General features: G+C 37.7%; 1 protein-coding gene across 1 annotated transcript; it reads right to left on the minus strand.

Moving 5' to 3' along the window:
• Positions 1-2,553: 2,553 nt before the first annotated feature.
• LOC139125715 (guanylate-binding protein 2-like) lies at positions 2,554-10,631 on the minus strand. The gene is made up of 9 exons (XM_070691815.1): positions 10,628-10,631; positions 10,190-10,441; positions 9,387-9,594; positions 8,988-9,177; positions 7,370-7,649; positions 4,608-4,906; positions 3,846-4,124; positions 2,904-2,963; positions 2,554-2,766 (listed from the first exon to the last, which is right to left on the minus strand). The coding sequence occupies exons 1-9, from the start codon at positions 10,629-10,631 to the stop codon at positions 2,554-2,556; spliced, it is 1,785 nt and encodes a 594-aa protein (XP_070547916.1).
• Between the last annotated feature and the right edge of the window lie 6,663 nt (positions 10,632-17,294).

Raw genomic sequence — 17,294 nt, forward strand, 5'->3', positions numbered from 1 at the left:
TTCCAGAAAATATTTTCATATTGCACTATAGATTCGCAACTGAGAAGTAATTGTCTTATATGAAAAGGGAAACATTTTCAGTCATCCTTTATTGTCTGACAATGTACTTGCATTGGAACGCGCGCGTACCTGCCCTGCAGTGCAGTATCAAAGTTACAATGGCATAACCTTATGTTAATAGTCGCGCCAGCGGCTTACTGACTACGCATGCGCTTATTCATATATACTATGCGAGTAACCGAAGTGTACCCTTCTTTCGTGGGCGCCGCCATGTTTTTTTTTTGAGTACTCGTAAATAAACAAATACGAAACAAATTATTATTATATAACATGCCATTTATAAAATATACCTCTTTATTAGCCAGTAAATGTTATTATGCACCTTGTCGCTGATACAGAATATCGTTAATATAGATAAAGGGAGAAAACTGTCGTGCATATGAACGGTGGCATACGCAAAGAATGCTGGGATTAAATTTTAGAAAAGCGCCCCCCAGTGTCAATAATTAAATTCAAAAATTGCCAGTTTTTAGACGGAACGCTATAGTTTTCAACTGGCAAGTGGAAGTTGGGCAGTGCGGTTACCATTGCAATGATAATGATTGCATGATACGTCCCTTGTTTAACGCAATAGGCTGTTATCAATGTAAAACTTGTCAATTTTTGTCCAAAATTTTTACACGTTACAGAAAATCTATAGGCCTACTTGCACTGCTACAGGGTTTGACGTCGTGTACGTACGTGAACTGCTTTCATCAGAGGGAAACTGGGCATAGTTGTCATATATACGTTTATGAAGTAACAATTAATTACATTTTATCATGAATCAATACAAATAACATTGCCAATCTTAACCCCTGGCGCGACACCAAGGGCTGAGCCCTATATAATATTATGATATTAACCACTTGCAACCAAGAATACTTTCGTTCATGAAAACACTAGGTATCTTATAAGGAAACTGGAAATATTCGTATGAACTACTTTGCAAGAGAAACATCCATTTGGCAAGGATGATTCAAAGACGAAACTTATGACAAAGCTTACTAATTCTGTGTTTAAATATGTACATAAATCAGTCTAGCCATGGTTAACTGCATTTCTCCAGTGTAATGAAACAATCTATCAGCGAAAACTCTCTAAAATGGCTAACTTACTCACCCATCTTGCTTACGATTACATTTTGCAACAAACAGACTGGAGCAGTTCCCCAGTAAAAATCTAGAGTGAATGTTGAGCTTTTTGACACAGGTTGAGAATCCGGGCAATTAGAGACGAACACTTTGTTGCAATTGAGATCAATGGATTTATTTATAGAAGGGGAATTGAGTCCAAGTTACAACTTCATCTCTCCGATAAAAGCGTTCCCTTCATAGGATGAATTCCATTTTTCATTTATTACAGTTCAACTTTGCCTTCTTATGTTCCTACCTTTACTATAAAGGTAAATTAAATACTCATTGTATCATGACAACGTTTTCCCTTACAAATTTCTGTTCATACAAATGATATACAATCATTTGTTAATAGGACTGATTGTCAATATGTAAGCTCTGATTTTAAAATTGACGCCAAAAGTTGGTCCGGTAAGTTGGTCAAACCAAGCACCCATACTATTAACAACTCTCTCAAGAAAATCATCATCGTCGACAACAGATATATGAAAATCGGCTTTGCAACAGACAAGAAACTGAGAGCCAGCGACACTGTACGTTTAGTGCAGCAATACACAGAATGACAAACGAAATCTACGAGAACAGTACATTGACCGTGATACATTAAAGTACCTTGATCTAACAAGTAAGAAAAGAAAACCTTGAATCTTTTACTAAAAGTAAAACAATCTCCCACTTAAGACAACAATTATCGTACGCCCTGTTACGAAAAACTACCAAAGTCTAATAGATAATTTATCTACATTTTTTTCTTACAATCGTAGAGAAACGGGAAGCACACGTGAAACACTACAAACTTTATACAAAAAAGGCGTGTACAAAAGGATGTTATCTTAGTTACCCTAGAGGTGGGGATCACAATGAACAAAAACATTAACGACAACGAAGGTAAAAGCACAGGCAACATAAGTCTTCTGTCGCGATTATTTTTTTTCTATCGGTTGATCTTTTGGGGTTTTGTTATTGTTCAGTTAGTTGACAAGTTCATTTATTTCAGTTTTAATCTCATATGTCACGACTTGAGTTTGAATCGACCGCATTTATGATCAACGTGACTATTGCAAAACGTTAGTGATCATAACTTATGATCAGTTACGTCATCACGCTTAATTTTCTCAAGCGCAGGTGCTTCCTTTTTACTGCGGCATGTCTGAGTCTATATGTAAGTTAACCCTCTCTCCTTTTTATGGGATACAAATAGGGTGTGCATTCATACTTAGAAACTAAGGCAAAATACGGAATAGCAATCAGGGGTCTTTTTCTCGTACATCTTGTCGACTTCAAAACTACTGTAAACTGTGTTTCTTGCTAAATGCACAGCGATGACGACAAAATTAATGCTGTTTTCTCATGCTCACGATCGACTTTACGCTATAACTTAATCTGTACAGTCATGTTTCTTCATCAGCTCTTTCTCCTGTTTTTTGCTTTCTTCCTTCGACTGGGCAATGAGGATCTGCAACTCGTTTGCAAGACCGGGATGACTTTTAAGCAGTTGATTGACCTGGGAGAGGATGGCGGCTATGCTTTCTTCACGATCATTGGCTATCCCCTTCTTTTGTTCGACGATGTCGTCCTTCCAACTCAAATGCTGCATTGAAAGAGAAGTATACCTTGAGAAAGGCGACTTTTTCGATTATAGGTAGATCGAAAAAAAGATGCACTACGGAATGCCACTAAGGACAAGGCTGACAGTTTTGTTCACACACCTTACGAGAAGAGACTTACCATTATTTTCTCTTTCTCTATCTTTAAGCTTCGCATCAGTTCTTCCACATTTTCTTGATCCTGCATGGAAGAGATTGGGGCGCATGTATAAAATGAATACTGGCGAGGAAAAAATAACAACCCACCCTCCTCTGTCTGTCTGTCTGTCTGTCTGTCTGTCTGTCTGTCTGTCTGTCTGTCTGTCTGTCTCTGTCTGTCTGTTTGTCTGTCTGTGTCTGTCTGTCTCTCGCTCTTTGTAAAGAAAGTTGTTTTTTCTTTACCTTTACTTCTTCCTTTGAATTCGCTACATCCCTTTGTGAAATGTTTGATTTTGCACTTGCTTCAGTCGTGTCAGATTTCAATAAGGCATCAGTAAAAATCGTTATTTTCTGAAATAAGAAAATCAATTGTAACGATTTCATAATCGGTGTTATTTAACACAGTGTCAAATGGTATTGGAGAATCTATTGAACATCCCTAAAGAAGTGTTCGTCCACTTCGAATGAAATATGAGCTAAATTTATAGTTCTGTGCACCGGGCAGAATACGCTTATGAATTCGAAATGAGTTTGAAAAGTGCTTGCATTTTTGCAGAATGAAGAATGTCAATAACTCTGTCACATATGGTATCAATGCTCGTTAATCAGGTGAATTTTAATTGTGGATGGTTTACTTTTTCCCGACAAAATATTTAAGTGTCAGTATTGGTAAAATACTGGTGACAATGCTCAGCGAAAAAATACTTCACTATGCTCTTAAATTACCAAAGATTTCAACCCAGGCAATAATGTAACAGCACGTTTATAGTGACAGGCATATCTGTACACAGGGGATTTCGAATTATCCCTGGACTCTGCCTTTCAAGCGATAGAAATAATTTCAGGTTTGTATTTCTGAGGTTGGAAGTTCTAAAAAACACGTACGCAACACGTTAACCAATAATTTGAAAGCTACGATACTTACCTCCGCCAACTCTGTTTTGTAAACGTGCCATATTTGTGGACCTCGCGCACGCTTTTTGTATTCTGTTTCTACATCGTTGATCGCAGATTCAACGTCTATGGATTGTCCAGTATCATCTTCCTCGCAATAATCCATCAAAGGCTTGAGTTTCTCTTTAAAGAGATCATCGACAATCTTTTTGCAAAACACATCTGATTGCTTAACATTAGACGCTAGTGATGTCTTCAAGTGTCCACCGACACACGTAAGTCCGTCGTCACTGTAGACAGCAATCCTTTCCTGAAAAAAAGGTGGAAGGAAGTTTGATCAAAATGTAATGTGGAATTTCAGCTTATATAAAGCTACTAATGTACATTCACAGGTTTTGATTAACGTAGATTTAGGTTTAAGAACAGGTTTACAGGAAACGGTCTTTGTGAGGAATATGCGCCTTTCACTATTTGCTATCTTGGCTTTCAATTATTCATTAGCCAAATGTCGGCTAAGATAACCGAATGTGTAGTCTCCTTATTGACATCAGGGAATAGGATGCAACCATCAGTCGAAGTATTGATACAGTGAAATAATTAAGGGTTATCAATCATGAGTGTATTCGATTACAAATATAAAGGGAGATCTTCCAATAATGTAGGAGTCTACGCAATATTTTACATTGTCAATCAAAAGTGTTAACAATTTATTTCATATTATGGGTTTATGAAATAAAGCGGAGAAAAATATAACTTTTGTATTCTATTTCATTTTCCCTGAATGATACCATACCAACAATTTCTTCCTGTATATACTCAGGCTATCAGAATCCTTTATGTACTTAGACTTGACGTTGAAGTATTGCATTGCTCGGTCAAGACACGTCTTGTGTTTGTAGACGACTTCGTGGTTTGGGCAAGGAAGAACGGACTTGAGAAACTCGTCCATTTTACTGGTGTACTTATCAAACGCCTTCTCATGAACGTCGTTTAGAAGGGTTTCTACAACCCTAGAACCAATGGAGCGAATGTTGAGGACGCCACCAGACGACGAGAACTCTGACACATATTCCTTGAGTAGCTCGGCAAATTCTGTATGTGTGGAATGTAAACATTACACTCGTTCTCATCTATCAACGAACGCTCAACTTTATGTGAATATTGATATACGCAATGAATTCATCAGTGTTTCCTCTGAAACTTCATGACTTGATAAGAAAATTCCTCGGAAGATTTCGCCGCCTCAACGATGTAATTAATAATATTGCTACAGACTTCCAGACAAGTCGGCGCCAACAAATAACACATGCTGGGGCATACAACACGCGTGCGCCACATTTATTTTCGCTGAGAGCATGCACAGTTTTCCCTGGAACACTCCATGCTTTCCGCGGTGTTCGAGTTTTTCCAAACTTTTGTTGGTTTGTCCATGGTGCCGATGAGTTTTGTAAATGAAAATGTCATCAGAATTTGTGTTTAACGTTCGCTTCCAATACTATGGTGCACAAAAGATAACATCCGTGTACATGAAGAGAGGGTGAATTCATGAGAATGAAAGCTAGTATTAGTGATTCAGTGAAAGTTTAAAATGCCGAGGTGGAACTTTAAAGGCGAAGATTTACGTCTAGGATGGGACATCGCCATCAGTTTCGGGCAGAGAAACGTTCTTACACTTTTGTGAAATACGAAAGATTCACATTTCAAGAGAGAAAAAATGTACTCGAAATTTCCTTGAGAATCAACATCGCGCAGGTTCGTTTTGAGAGTCAACATCGCGCTAGTTCATTTCCTCACCCCGGCACAAATGTACGTGCGTGTAGTGACGATACTATGAATGATGACGGTCCCATTTTCAAATGTAACCACATTCTCTCGCAAAGAAACGACAAGCACCGGGAGTAATGTTTGCTATGGCATTAGCAGTCGCTAGTTCAGTGAACCTGTAGGCGAAATCTTGATGAGATCTCAGCTCGCTCTTTACATAGTTGAAACACGCTCGCAAACGTTGAAAACATTATATGGTGGCTGGTAAATCAGTCGAACCCCTCTCGCCTGCAATAGTCGTTGGAGATTTTGCTCAACATATCGGGCGTGGTGGAAACCGCAATTATCCATAATTACACAGTCACCTGCGGCCAAACAAGGTTTCCAAAATTATCCGTAACTCGAACAGCCTCATCGAAAAAGTTCAATAACTCCAACCCGTTTGATGGTCCAACGATCACATCGGAATGATCGACACCCGTAGCACTGACAAGGATGTTGATCGCGTACGTAGCGTTCGATGCATGGCATGGCGTTGTATTTGAACTGCCGGTGTTCTTATTTCTGCGTGTCCAAAACGACGATTGCCTGTAGTTCTGATCACCGAAGACTCGTCAAACCAATGAATTTGATTTATATTGTAATCAGAAACAGTTTCTATGAAATCCAGTGTATATTGTCCTATAGCTGGAGTCATCGATTCGGCAGCAAGACTTGATATTTTCTTTCGACTCATGTTCAGGTATTCGGTTATCGCTCGGTGAATTGTCGCCAGCGATGGTACGTTTTCGGCCGTACACCCGTTATCATCAAGAAGTTACCTTCTATTTTCGTGCAAGTAAATACTTGGTTGCCGCCTTTTATAGAACTCGATATGTTGGAGAATGTTGTCGACAACTCTAGTACGTTCTAACGCTGGTCTATCACTAAGGGAGCCTGTTCTCTCGTATTTGCAGCAGATACTGTGCGCTGTTGATTTAGACACTCCGGTCGTCGATGCAATTTCACCATAAGAAACGCCTTTCAAGTGAAGTTCTCAGATGCGTCTTCGCGTCAGAAATGGTGTCGGAAAACCACGTTGCATTTTGGAAGTGTGTACTATATACTGTGCACGGCAGTTGTACAATGTTGCAGCAACCCTCAACTTTGCCGCCCAAACTATTTTTGTATCCGCGATCTGTTATTCGCATTTTAGTTGTCGTATTAATGAAATGAAATTCGCGCACACATTTTACCGGAATAAAACTTCGCCCATTGTTTTTGAACAATTCATACGAATCGCTAATGTAAAGGTACGTATTCACGTAGCTAGGAATATGACGTTCACGTCAGTCGTTTGCGTACAGTGTATCTTATGTTTACATAAACTTGTAAACTTGTCGCGGCGGCGTCTGAAATCTTCCTAGGAAGTTCCTTATCAACTCATGAAGTTTCAAAGGAAACACACTGATGAATTCATGAGATGTATCAACATTCACATGAAGTTGCGCGTTCGATGATAGATGAGAACGAGTGTAATAACTGTATTTCGTTGTTTTCCCTTATCGAAGACACCGACACTTTGACCATGAACATCTTGTTTTCAGATCGCGGAAGCCATGTATAACTTGCAGATGTATCATATATTGATCTCAAAGCTGAAAACAAAGACTAATTATGACTGTGAAAGACGCCATTCTTTTATGACATGGAGTAAATCAGAAAACGGACCCACGATTTCTAAGTTGAAGCTCAAAATATGAACTAGTTAACTAAAAGGTTCTAATAGATAAATGCATTATTCCAACTCACGTTTACCATGGATGTTACCGACGTAAGGCCAGGCTTTCTTTGGTTTCATTAGAATTGCTAAACGGCCGAGCAAACCGTCGACTTCTGCTAGAAAGTCTTTGTCAAGTTTAGAACGAGTTTCTTCCTTATGCATGTTGGCTAAGACGTTTATATCGATTGATGGTGTGGAGAGTTTGAAGGCGTCAAACACGGGGAATGACTTCAGCAAAGCGTTGCGATAAGTGTTTCCCTCCTTCACTCTATCGTCACCGTCTCCAGTTTCTTCTTCTAGTTTTAACACCTAAAACAAAGTTAAAATGGCTCCTATTATCCAATTTACGCCGATCTCCCTTAAGAGAGAGGTTAGTAATGCTAGTTGTACATCTGACTATTCATAAAAGTAGATCAGTAAACTCTCGATCGGAATCGGACTCACATCGTAGGGCACCTATTCACTTTGTGAAGACATCACAGTCCTAATTGCTCGGTACAATCCATGATCCAAAGAAGAGTTCGAAAACCGAGCTAATTATAACAATTGTTCTAACTTTGATCCCTTCAATGGATGTAAAGTTCATACAGCACTCGTACATACATACTCGCTATCGCATTACGCACCCAAGCAATAAAAACTATTTGCTAAACTGAGTTTCAAATATACTCATGGGTGCTTGTGTCCATCTTCAGAACTAGTCATCCAGGTTAGAAACGTATTATTAAGGAAATGTTGGAGAGATAGACTCAGGAACACGACTCATACGAATATTAAGAGAACCAACGGTCATGACAAGCAGATTGATTATAATCAACAATGCGAGGCCGAAACAGAACAAATTTGGTGTTCATTCGGTCTAATTCACTGGCCCTTACATTAAAAGAAATGTTTAATTGGTACATAGAGGAGCAAGGCAAACAGCTTTATAGGCCATTTGTGTATATATATAATATATATATATATATATATATATATATATATATATATATTATATATATATATATATATATATATATATATACATATATATATAACGTGATCGCAAACTTGATTAGTGAACAGAAAGACAAAGGTCCTTTGTAAAGGGTCGTAGGTCGCAGTGCGCCGGAGCGCCCGCACACGACTGACTCTTTCAGTCTAGGCTGACGCATGATATAAGAATTCCTGGACCTGTTCTAGGTAATTATTGAAAGAAAGGAAAAACACGATTAGAATTAATTTGACATAATTTTATCTTTATATTTTTTAATTTCTCAAAAGTGTTACGTGCCTAAAGCTGAATCTTGCTATTACAGATTACTCATAAAAAACAAGTATGTAACTTAAAAAGAAAATGAAAAGCGGATGAGCTTATATTTGCAGATTAAATAGACATTACTTCACCATCCAATTACCCCCAAATTAGTTCCAATAGTATTGAAGTAATATTATTAATTGCCAAAGTTTTTTTCTCGAAGTCTGTCATAATGGAACTTTTCACATCAACAAAAAAGAAAAGGAGGTGGTCAAAATATAGTAGGTGACATTTCAACTAACTATACCAACACTTGTAGAGGGATTATGTGACGTAAATTAAGTGTACTTTGATGAGTACAATAATATACACAAGTGGTGCAAAGAAACCATTTGTCTCATGGTACTCACCTCTTCAAGAATATAGTCTTTGATGTCTACTTCAATTTCTTCGTCGCCTGGTGAGATAGAAAACGTCATTGAGACATCACAGAGAAGCCACATAACATTTGGAAAGAACTTGATAAAGTCCTTTACTTTAGATTTTGTTCCCTTCCCGACTTCGTCAACATTTATAACATTACCAAGTGTGCCAACCCATCTGGAAAATTGGAGTGAAGAAAAAGATTGGATTTGTTTTATAGTTGTAATGTCAACGAACTTTAGCACCAAATTAAAAATCTTTTGTGCTTTGAATTGTACGGGTAATAAATAACAGAGAAGCGCATAAATGCCAATTTAATATGTTTCCTGATTGACCTTCCCTGTTTTGAATTTCATTGAACGATAACGTCATTATCTTCAATTTACCTTAAGTTCTTTATATCATGCACAGTCATGGACCCTCTACTGTTGTAGACCAAGACAGACGCCAGCAACGAAACCAAAGAAAACATTTGCAAATCATCTTCACTGTACGCGTCATAGGCACCGAGACCCTCTGTGTCCATGACAAACACGGTAACTTCTACCCCTTTTCGAAGTTTCTTCTTGAACATGTCAGTACTCATCCATATACCTGACGTAAATGAATACTGATAAAGTCACATTCTGGAATAACACTATAGTTTTCTAAGTTATGTTGACAGTAGGATTGCTTATGACACGATTGGAACTAATTTGGGATAAATGGATGGTGATGTAATGCCGATTTCATCTACAAATGTAATCTCATCTGCTTTTCTTTTTACATCACACATTTGTTTTTATGAGTAATTTGTAGTATTGCAAAATTCAGCTATACGGCACCTTACACTTTTGAGAAATTTGAAAAATATGAAATCCAATTATCCTAAATTAGTTCCATCGTGTTTTATTATTGCTGTATAGAACGTTCTCTAATACATACTTTAAGTGCAAAATGTGCGAGCTGATTGTCATCGATTTCGTAAATTTTATTTAAATCTACGCTCTCTTCATTTCAGTCGATAATCTTTTCGTTTTCATTGAAAGGACACCGTTATAATTTAATTATCTGTTCGAAATGTGCATCTTTCTCTCAAGTCAGTGTAATCCTGATGAACTGCACGTCTCCAGCACAGCGAGACTTTGTATCAGCAAACAATCTCTAGAGGGGTTAAAGTACACACACATGGTCTGTGGTTTCATCTTGCCTGATGTTTTAAAAACACAATCGTGTGGTCTTGATTCAACCATCTGGCTGGCTATGTATGATTTTCCACACCTAGCTGGACCAGTCACCGCTATCGGACAGATTGGACCATCGATGGAACGTAGGATCTGCAGAGCGTCCTCACACACCACCAACTTTCCTCGAGCCTTGCGTTTTTTGACGAGTGTCCCGCTTCCTCTGTCCCACTCAAAGTTGTCCGGGAAGCAGAGAGGAATACTTGTGTGAACTTTATCTTAAAACAGAAAGTGAAAGAGAAAAGTTGGCTCGCTGTATCGCAGGTCTTTCTGTTAGCTTCTGGAGCTCTAAGGCCTAATTTGCGTTTATCATGAAACCACGATGGCTGAGGAATTATGAGAAAGGTTTTAATTTTTGCAATTATAAATTACGAAGAATGTTCCCTTTGAACGGACGTACTCACCCATAATGTTTAAAGCGTCGCCTTTTCTGTGTTTCTTATTTTCAATTCTGTAGCAAAATAGGAGGAAAAACTTACTTGAATGCTACACGTGTGATTTTAAGTGGTTGAGAAACGCCTTGACATTGTTTCCCTGAAACATAAGTACGTTCGAGAGGTTCTAGGTCGCAGAACATCCTAAGTGACATCAAAACATTTGTCAGGATTGGATACAGTGATGATATCGCCAATGATTATTGTACATTCATTGATGACGAGCAATTTGAGATTACTATACCTCTACTAAGGTTCGACACGCCTTGCTGGAGTATACTCTAACAGAATCATGGATACAACAACTATCAATCACTGTTGTGTGACACAGATAATCTGTGCAATTCATCGAAACTTTGAACCAAGTGACACACACTGTTTGAGTAGGTGACGGATTTAACCTTTTCATGTTAATTACTAGATATAGTACCCAGACAATGGTATTAATCAAAGGGCACGAAGATGGATTCTTGAGTGTAGCGAAGGATATTTTACACAAAGGAACGGAGTTGAAAACGACTAATTTACCCCGTGAATAAATATTTCACTACACGTATCTCCTATGTCAACAAAAGACCATCAAAGTATACTTCTATTGCTTGCATTATAAAAGATTATAGTTGTAGTGTGCTGGCTACGTTATTTGATGAAATGTATCAATAGTATATCATAGAACCGCCGATAACATTTACCTTGCCTTATTATTATCAGATATGGGGCGCTTTGAATGCGAATAAAGTTAGCTCAAAATATGTTTCAGTTGGAAAAGGGTTGAGTTTTATTATGAACATGCAAATTGGTGTATATCTAATAATGTTCAATGGTTTTGATACAATCTTCAGTCACCCATTTTAAAATTTAGAAGATAAAAGACCAGCAAACTCTATTCCTTGTCTCGATATGTATTGTTTTCAACTATTAGAAGGGAATTCGTAATTATCAGTGCCTGTAAATCAAATAATAAAAATGAGTATAGGAAAGCCGACTTACTCTGATATTACAGTTTGGATAATTTTGAATCTTCACAGTAACCACGCTTGCCACAGCACTGTCCTTCGTTCATCTCCCAACAAGCACAAATACCTTAACGGTAAGTGCTTTAATCTATTCTGACTATGGGGGAGTGGCTACAAAGATTTATGGCGTCAGTCCATACCAAAGTGTCTGCCGGGCAAAGTAGTTCAATATGTCTGTGCACATTGAAGAAAATGACCTCTGTATAGCTGTGCATATATAACAACACAAGATACCAGCATTATCCGCTCGTCGTTCAGAGATAGAAAACACTTCATCGCACCTGAAATCCAATTCCAATCCTGGAAAGGTTTAAGAGAGCAAGTTTCACTTTAGATCTGTTACATTTTATTGACATCTGTAACAAAGGTGTATCCTTAACTAGCACATATGTTACTTTCACAGTGACTCTAATTAAAGTCTATGTTACAGGTATGTATATATTCCAACAGACAAATGTACCGATTCGTCGAAAAATGAGTAACCTTGTTTTATACTGGCACGTGACGAGAACCACGGGTTAGTGGAAGGTCAGATGTTGTAGGGTCACATTTACTTGCATAGGCGGGTGGTACGATTTGAAAAGGTGTCAGCAGTATGTACTCGCAGAAGCGGGTGGTACACTTTGGGAAGAGAGCCAGGATTGCCTAGACTTTAAAGACTTGCGTTCGATTACTGTGTGTTCAATTTGTGGTTTATAGTACAATACATTAATGTATACTGCCTGGGTAAGTGTACACATCCATAGTCTGTAGTTGCATCTTGGTAGATGTTTAAAACAGGCAGTCACATGGCCTTGGTTCAACCATCTAACTGGCGACAAAGGATTTCCCCATATCTATAGCTAGCTGAACAAGTGAAGGCGATTCCACAGCTTGGTCTATCAATGAAAGGTAGGATTTGAAAAGCGTCCTCAAACACTTCCTACTTTCCCCGTTTCTTTCGTTTTTTGACGAGCGTAGAGCTTCCTCTGTCCCACTGAAAGTTGTCCGTATAAAAGAGACTGTCTCTCAAAAAAGTGCCAAAAGTGAACGAGAACAATTAGTTCACTTTATCACACTTCTTACTAATAGTTTCCGAAGCTGTTAATCGGTGTTCATCGTATGTTGATTTGTTGAACAACCTATTAAATCGCCACAACAATGGTGGCTAAGTAATTGTGATAAGTTTTGTTTTTTCCCGCTAATAGAAATTGCGAAGGAAGTACTTGTGAACGGACATACCCGCTTCTTATGCGCAAAGCGGCGTCTTTTCCATTTCTGTACCAAGAAAGGAGAATATAACAGTTACCTGATTGACAGAGTAACAGCAAATGTGATTGATTTTGTATTTTAGAAACGCCTTGATATTGTTTCTATTAATCTTATGTAGTTTTGAGAGGTTCTAGGTCAGTTTATATGTAAAGTGGCATCCATTCATTTGAGTGGGTAAAATTATATTCGCCAGTTATGGAATATTCATTGATGACGACCATTATATTTGTTATTTTAACTCTGGTTATCCTCAATTATACTGGCTACACAGTGATTAATTACTATTAATCATCGAAGCATTTCGTTAAACCTTAGAAAACAGTGATGGCACATAGGTGTTGAGTATATGACGGCTTTAACCTTTTGATATTAAGTTAAATATCAGATGTGCCGCTATTATCTATATATCTGTGAGCCAAAGACGATAGTATGTATAAAAAAGGCACAAATATTGATTCTTATGAGTGACGATTGATATTTTACAAAGCAAACGAGTAACCCATTGCGATAATACATTCTGTATCAAACATATCTCCTGCGTCAACAAAGGAACCTCAAAGCATATTTCCATCGATCTCTTTATCAAAGATTGTAGTAGTGTGTCAGGTACGTGGTTTTATGACATGTATTACATGAAATCGCCGATAAAGATGTAATAATTTATCTTTCGGATTATCAGTTATCAGATACGCGGCGTTTTCAATGCCAATAAAATATTGGGTTATTGGCTACAAAAATTTATGGCGGCAGTTCATACCACAGTGTCTGCAGGAAAAAGTTCAAGATATCTGTGAACATCGGAAAGATGACTTGAGAGTACCTTTGCACTCAGTTAACACAAAAATAACAGCAATATCCTCCTGTCGTTCTAAGATAGAAAACATTTTATCATACCTGGAATCAAATTCTAATCCTGTAAAGGTTTAAGAAACAAAGTTTCACTTTAGATCTGTTCCAGTTTAATGATATCCGTACCAGATTGTTATCTGTAACTAACAATCTATCACTCGCCCTGTCAAGTAGTTAGCGTTTATTTCAACGATAAATATATCCCTTCAGTCAAATTGGTAGAAAAAATCGTGGCCTCAGTGTGTACATGTGACACAAGCCATCATTATCCAAAGTTTAATGGAAGTCAATGGAAGGTCAGATGTTGTAGGAATATATTTATCCGCATCAGAGGTTTGACCGATTTGAAAAGAGGGTCAGTACTGTCTAAACTGCGAATGAATGTGGTTGATTAAAGACTGGCGTTCGATTTCTGTGTGTTTAGTTTATGGTTTATGGTACTTAACATTATGGGTAAGTGTATACAGCCATAGCCTGTAGTTGCATCTCGGTAGATATTTGAAACACGCAGTCAAATGGCCTTTGTTCAACCATCTAACTGCCGACGTATGATTTCCCACATCTAGCTCGAAAAGTCAAGGCTATTCGATAGCTTGGTCTATCAATGTAACGTAGGATTTGTAGAGCGTCCTCAAACACTTCCTACTTTCCTCGTTTCTTTTGTTTTTTTACGAGCGTTCCTTTCTCTGTCCCACTGAAAATTGTCCATATAATAGAGAAACATACATGTATGAACTTTATCTCGTAAACAAAAGTGAACGAGAACAAATAGTTCACTTTATCACACTTGTTTCTAATAGGTTCTGAAGGTCTTAATCGGTGTTCATCGTATGTTGATTTGTTGAGCAATCTATTAAATCACTACAACAACGATGGCTAAGTAATTGTGATAAAAGTTTTGTTTTTTTCCTTCTAATAGAAATTGCGAAGTCAGTAGTTGTTAACGGACATACCCGCTCATAAGGCTCAAAGCGGCGTCTTTCCCATTTCTGTAGCAAGAAAGAAGAATATAACAGTCACCTGATTGACAATGTAACAGCAAATGTGATTGATTTTGTGGTTGAGAAACACTTTGACATTGTTTCTATTAAACATCTGTACTTTTGAAACGTCCTAGGTCACTGTGCATGTTCAGAGACATCAATTCACATGTTTGAGTGGGTAAAATTATATTCGCCAGTGATTATGGAATATATATTGATGACGACCAATAATTTGTTATTGTAACTCTGGTAATGCTCCATTCTACTGGTCACACCGAGATTAATCACTATTATATGGCATAGATCATAGATGCATTTCGTTGAAACCTGGAACCAAGTGGCACACAGGTGTTAAGTATATGACGGGTTTAACCTCAGATATTAATTTAAACACCAGATGTGCCCCCATTATCTATATCCCTGTGATCCAAAGACGATCGTATAAATAAAAAAGGCACAAATATTGATTCTTATGAGTGGCGATGGATATTTTACAAAGCAAACGAGTAACCCATGGCGGTAACACATTCTGTACCAAATATATCTCCTGCGCAAAAGACCCTAAAAGCATATTTCCATCGATCGCTTTATCAAAGATTGTAGTAGTGTGTCGGGTACGTGATTTGATGACATGTATTACATGAAATCACCGATAAAGATGTAATAATTTATCTTGCGGATTATCCAGTTATCAGATACGCGGCGTTTTCAATGCCAAAAATGTATTGGGGTATTGGCTACAAAAAATTATGGCGGCAGTCCATACCTGCACAGTGTCTGCAGGAAAAAGTTCAACATATCTGTGAACATCGGAAAGATGACTTAAGAGTACCTTTGCACAGCAATATCCTCCTGTCGTTCTAATATAGAAAACATTTTATCATACCTGGAATCCAATTCTAATCCTGTAAATGTTTAAGAAACCAAGTTTCACTTTAGATCTGTTCCTGTTGACCAGTCTAATGACATCTGTACCAAAGGTTTATGTGTAAACAGCAATCTATCACTCAAAATGTCAAGTAGTTAGAGTTTATGTCAAAGATAAACATGTCCCGTCAGTCAAATTGGTAGAAAAAGTCGTGGCCTCAGTGTGTAGTGGTATGTGACACAAGCCATCATGATCCAAAGTTCAATGGAAGGTCAATGGAAGGTCAGATGTTGTAGGACCATATTTATACGCATAAGAGGTTTGCACGATTTGAAAAGAGGGTCAGTACTGTCTAAACTTTGAATGAGGTTGTTTAAAGACTGGCGTTCGATCCCTGTGTATTCAATTTTTGGTTTAAAATACATTAAAGTGCACCTTTTCATGGAAGGTAAGTACGTCATGGTCCTCTGAGTAATTCTTTTAATCTCGACCTTAAGAAAATTAGCCATGTTTATCGGTGCATTGCTGTTTTAGATCACTGATGACATTCGTTTTGTTTTCTTGCAAATTAAATATTTTTTGTTCTGAGGGTTTTGTGCTCATCATGGTATGGGAAAAAGATTATTTCATATAACAGAGACAAGTCCATTTTCAACAATTTGCTCATCAAACCTTTTAAACTTAATTGGTAGAGGACTTTCTGGAATACTTAGGTCGATATGAGAATCTATATGTACGACTTAAAAACTATCTACTGTTGATTGACCAATCAGAGTGCTCAATTCAGGGTGTTTTATTTACTCGTAAAGCCTTGGTCACCAAATTCCAGAAACGAATGACAGCGCCGTAGTAAAGTACTGTCCAATCAAAAGTGAACATGTCATATTCTGTAGACATCTGGTACGTTTTAATATTCAAATTTGGTAACACAGCGGAAACCAGCTGCAACACAAAATCTACTGTGCCCTAGGGCATTTATAGGATGTTCCATTACATTGGTAGGCTATTTCACAAATAAAAGTTTTAATTCATATCCTAAACATGTTACATTGACAAAGGGGACGGTTGACGTAAACACATTGAAAACGAAAATATATCAGTTAGGGGCGATAGTTTTTAAGTCGGATAAAACCCTTGTACTCGGGCTCTCTTGGTATATAAAGTCCAACCCTACGATAAAATGTCTCGGCCTGCGGCCTCGGCATTTTATCGTTGGGTTAGACTTTATATACCAGAAGAGCCCTCGTACTCGGGCTTTATCCTATACCAGGTGAACGATCTTCGAGTAATACATTTGGGACACTCATTGCCATATATTTACTGTAACTTTAATGCACTCCACGAACCATGTTGAAATACACAACTTTAACATAATTTTATTGAACTACATATTATATCGTTAAATTCATTTGCATAAATTTATTGTGTTTTTGAAATTTAACTCTCCATACAAATATTTTCTCAGAATTCACTTCTTTATGTAGTGGCTGCCCTGTACCTGATCGATTGATGCTTTGCCTTACCTTGTGGAATTTTTAGATGTATCATGATAAATCTTTCTTTCGACAAGAACTGTGAAACACTTCGGTAATTGACCTCAGTATGTAGTCTAGTTGGTGTATCATATCACTGCTTCCCAGCAGGCCTGTGTCTTCATTTGTTTGTACATT

Source organism: Ptychodera flava (genome assembly GCF_041260155.1).
Source record: "Ptychodera flava strain L36383 chromosome 3 unlocalized genomic scaffold, AS_Pfla_20210202 Scaffold_26__1_contigs__length_13983176_pilon, whole genome shotgun sequence".
NCBI lineage: Eukaryota > Metazoa > Hemichordata > Enteropneusta > Ptychoderidae > Ptychodera > Ptychodera flava.

What these genes read in the sequence shown, in the direction of transcription:
- LOC139125715 (XM_070691815.1), bottom strand. An exon ending in AAGACTATATTCTTGAAGAG is followed by an intron (nt 7,650 to 8,987) that starts GTGAGTACCATG and finishes ACTTTGTTTTAG; the next exon opens with GTGTTAAAACTAGAAGAAGA. An exon ending in ACAAAACAGAGTTGGCGGAG is followed by an intron (nt 2,964 to 3,845) that starts GTAAGTATCGTA and finishes TCTTCCATGCAG; the next exon opens with GATCAAGAAAATGTGGAAGA.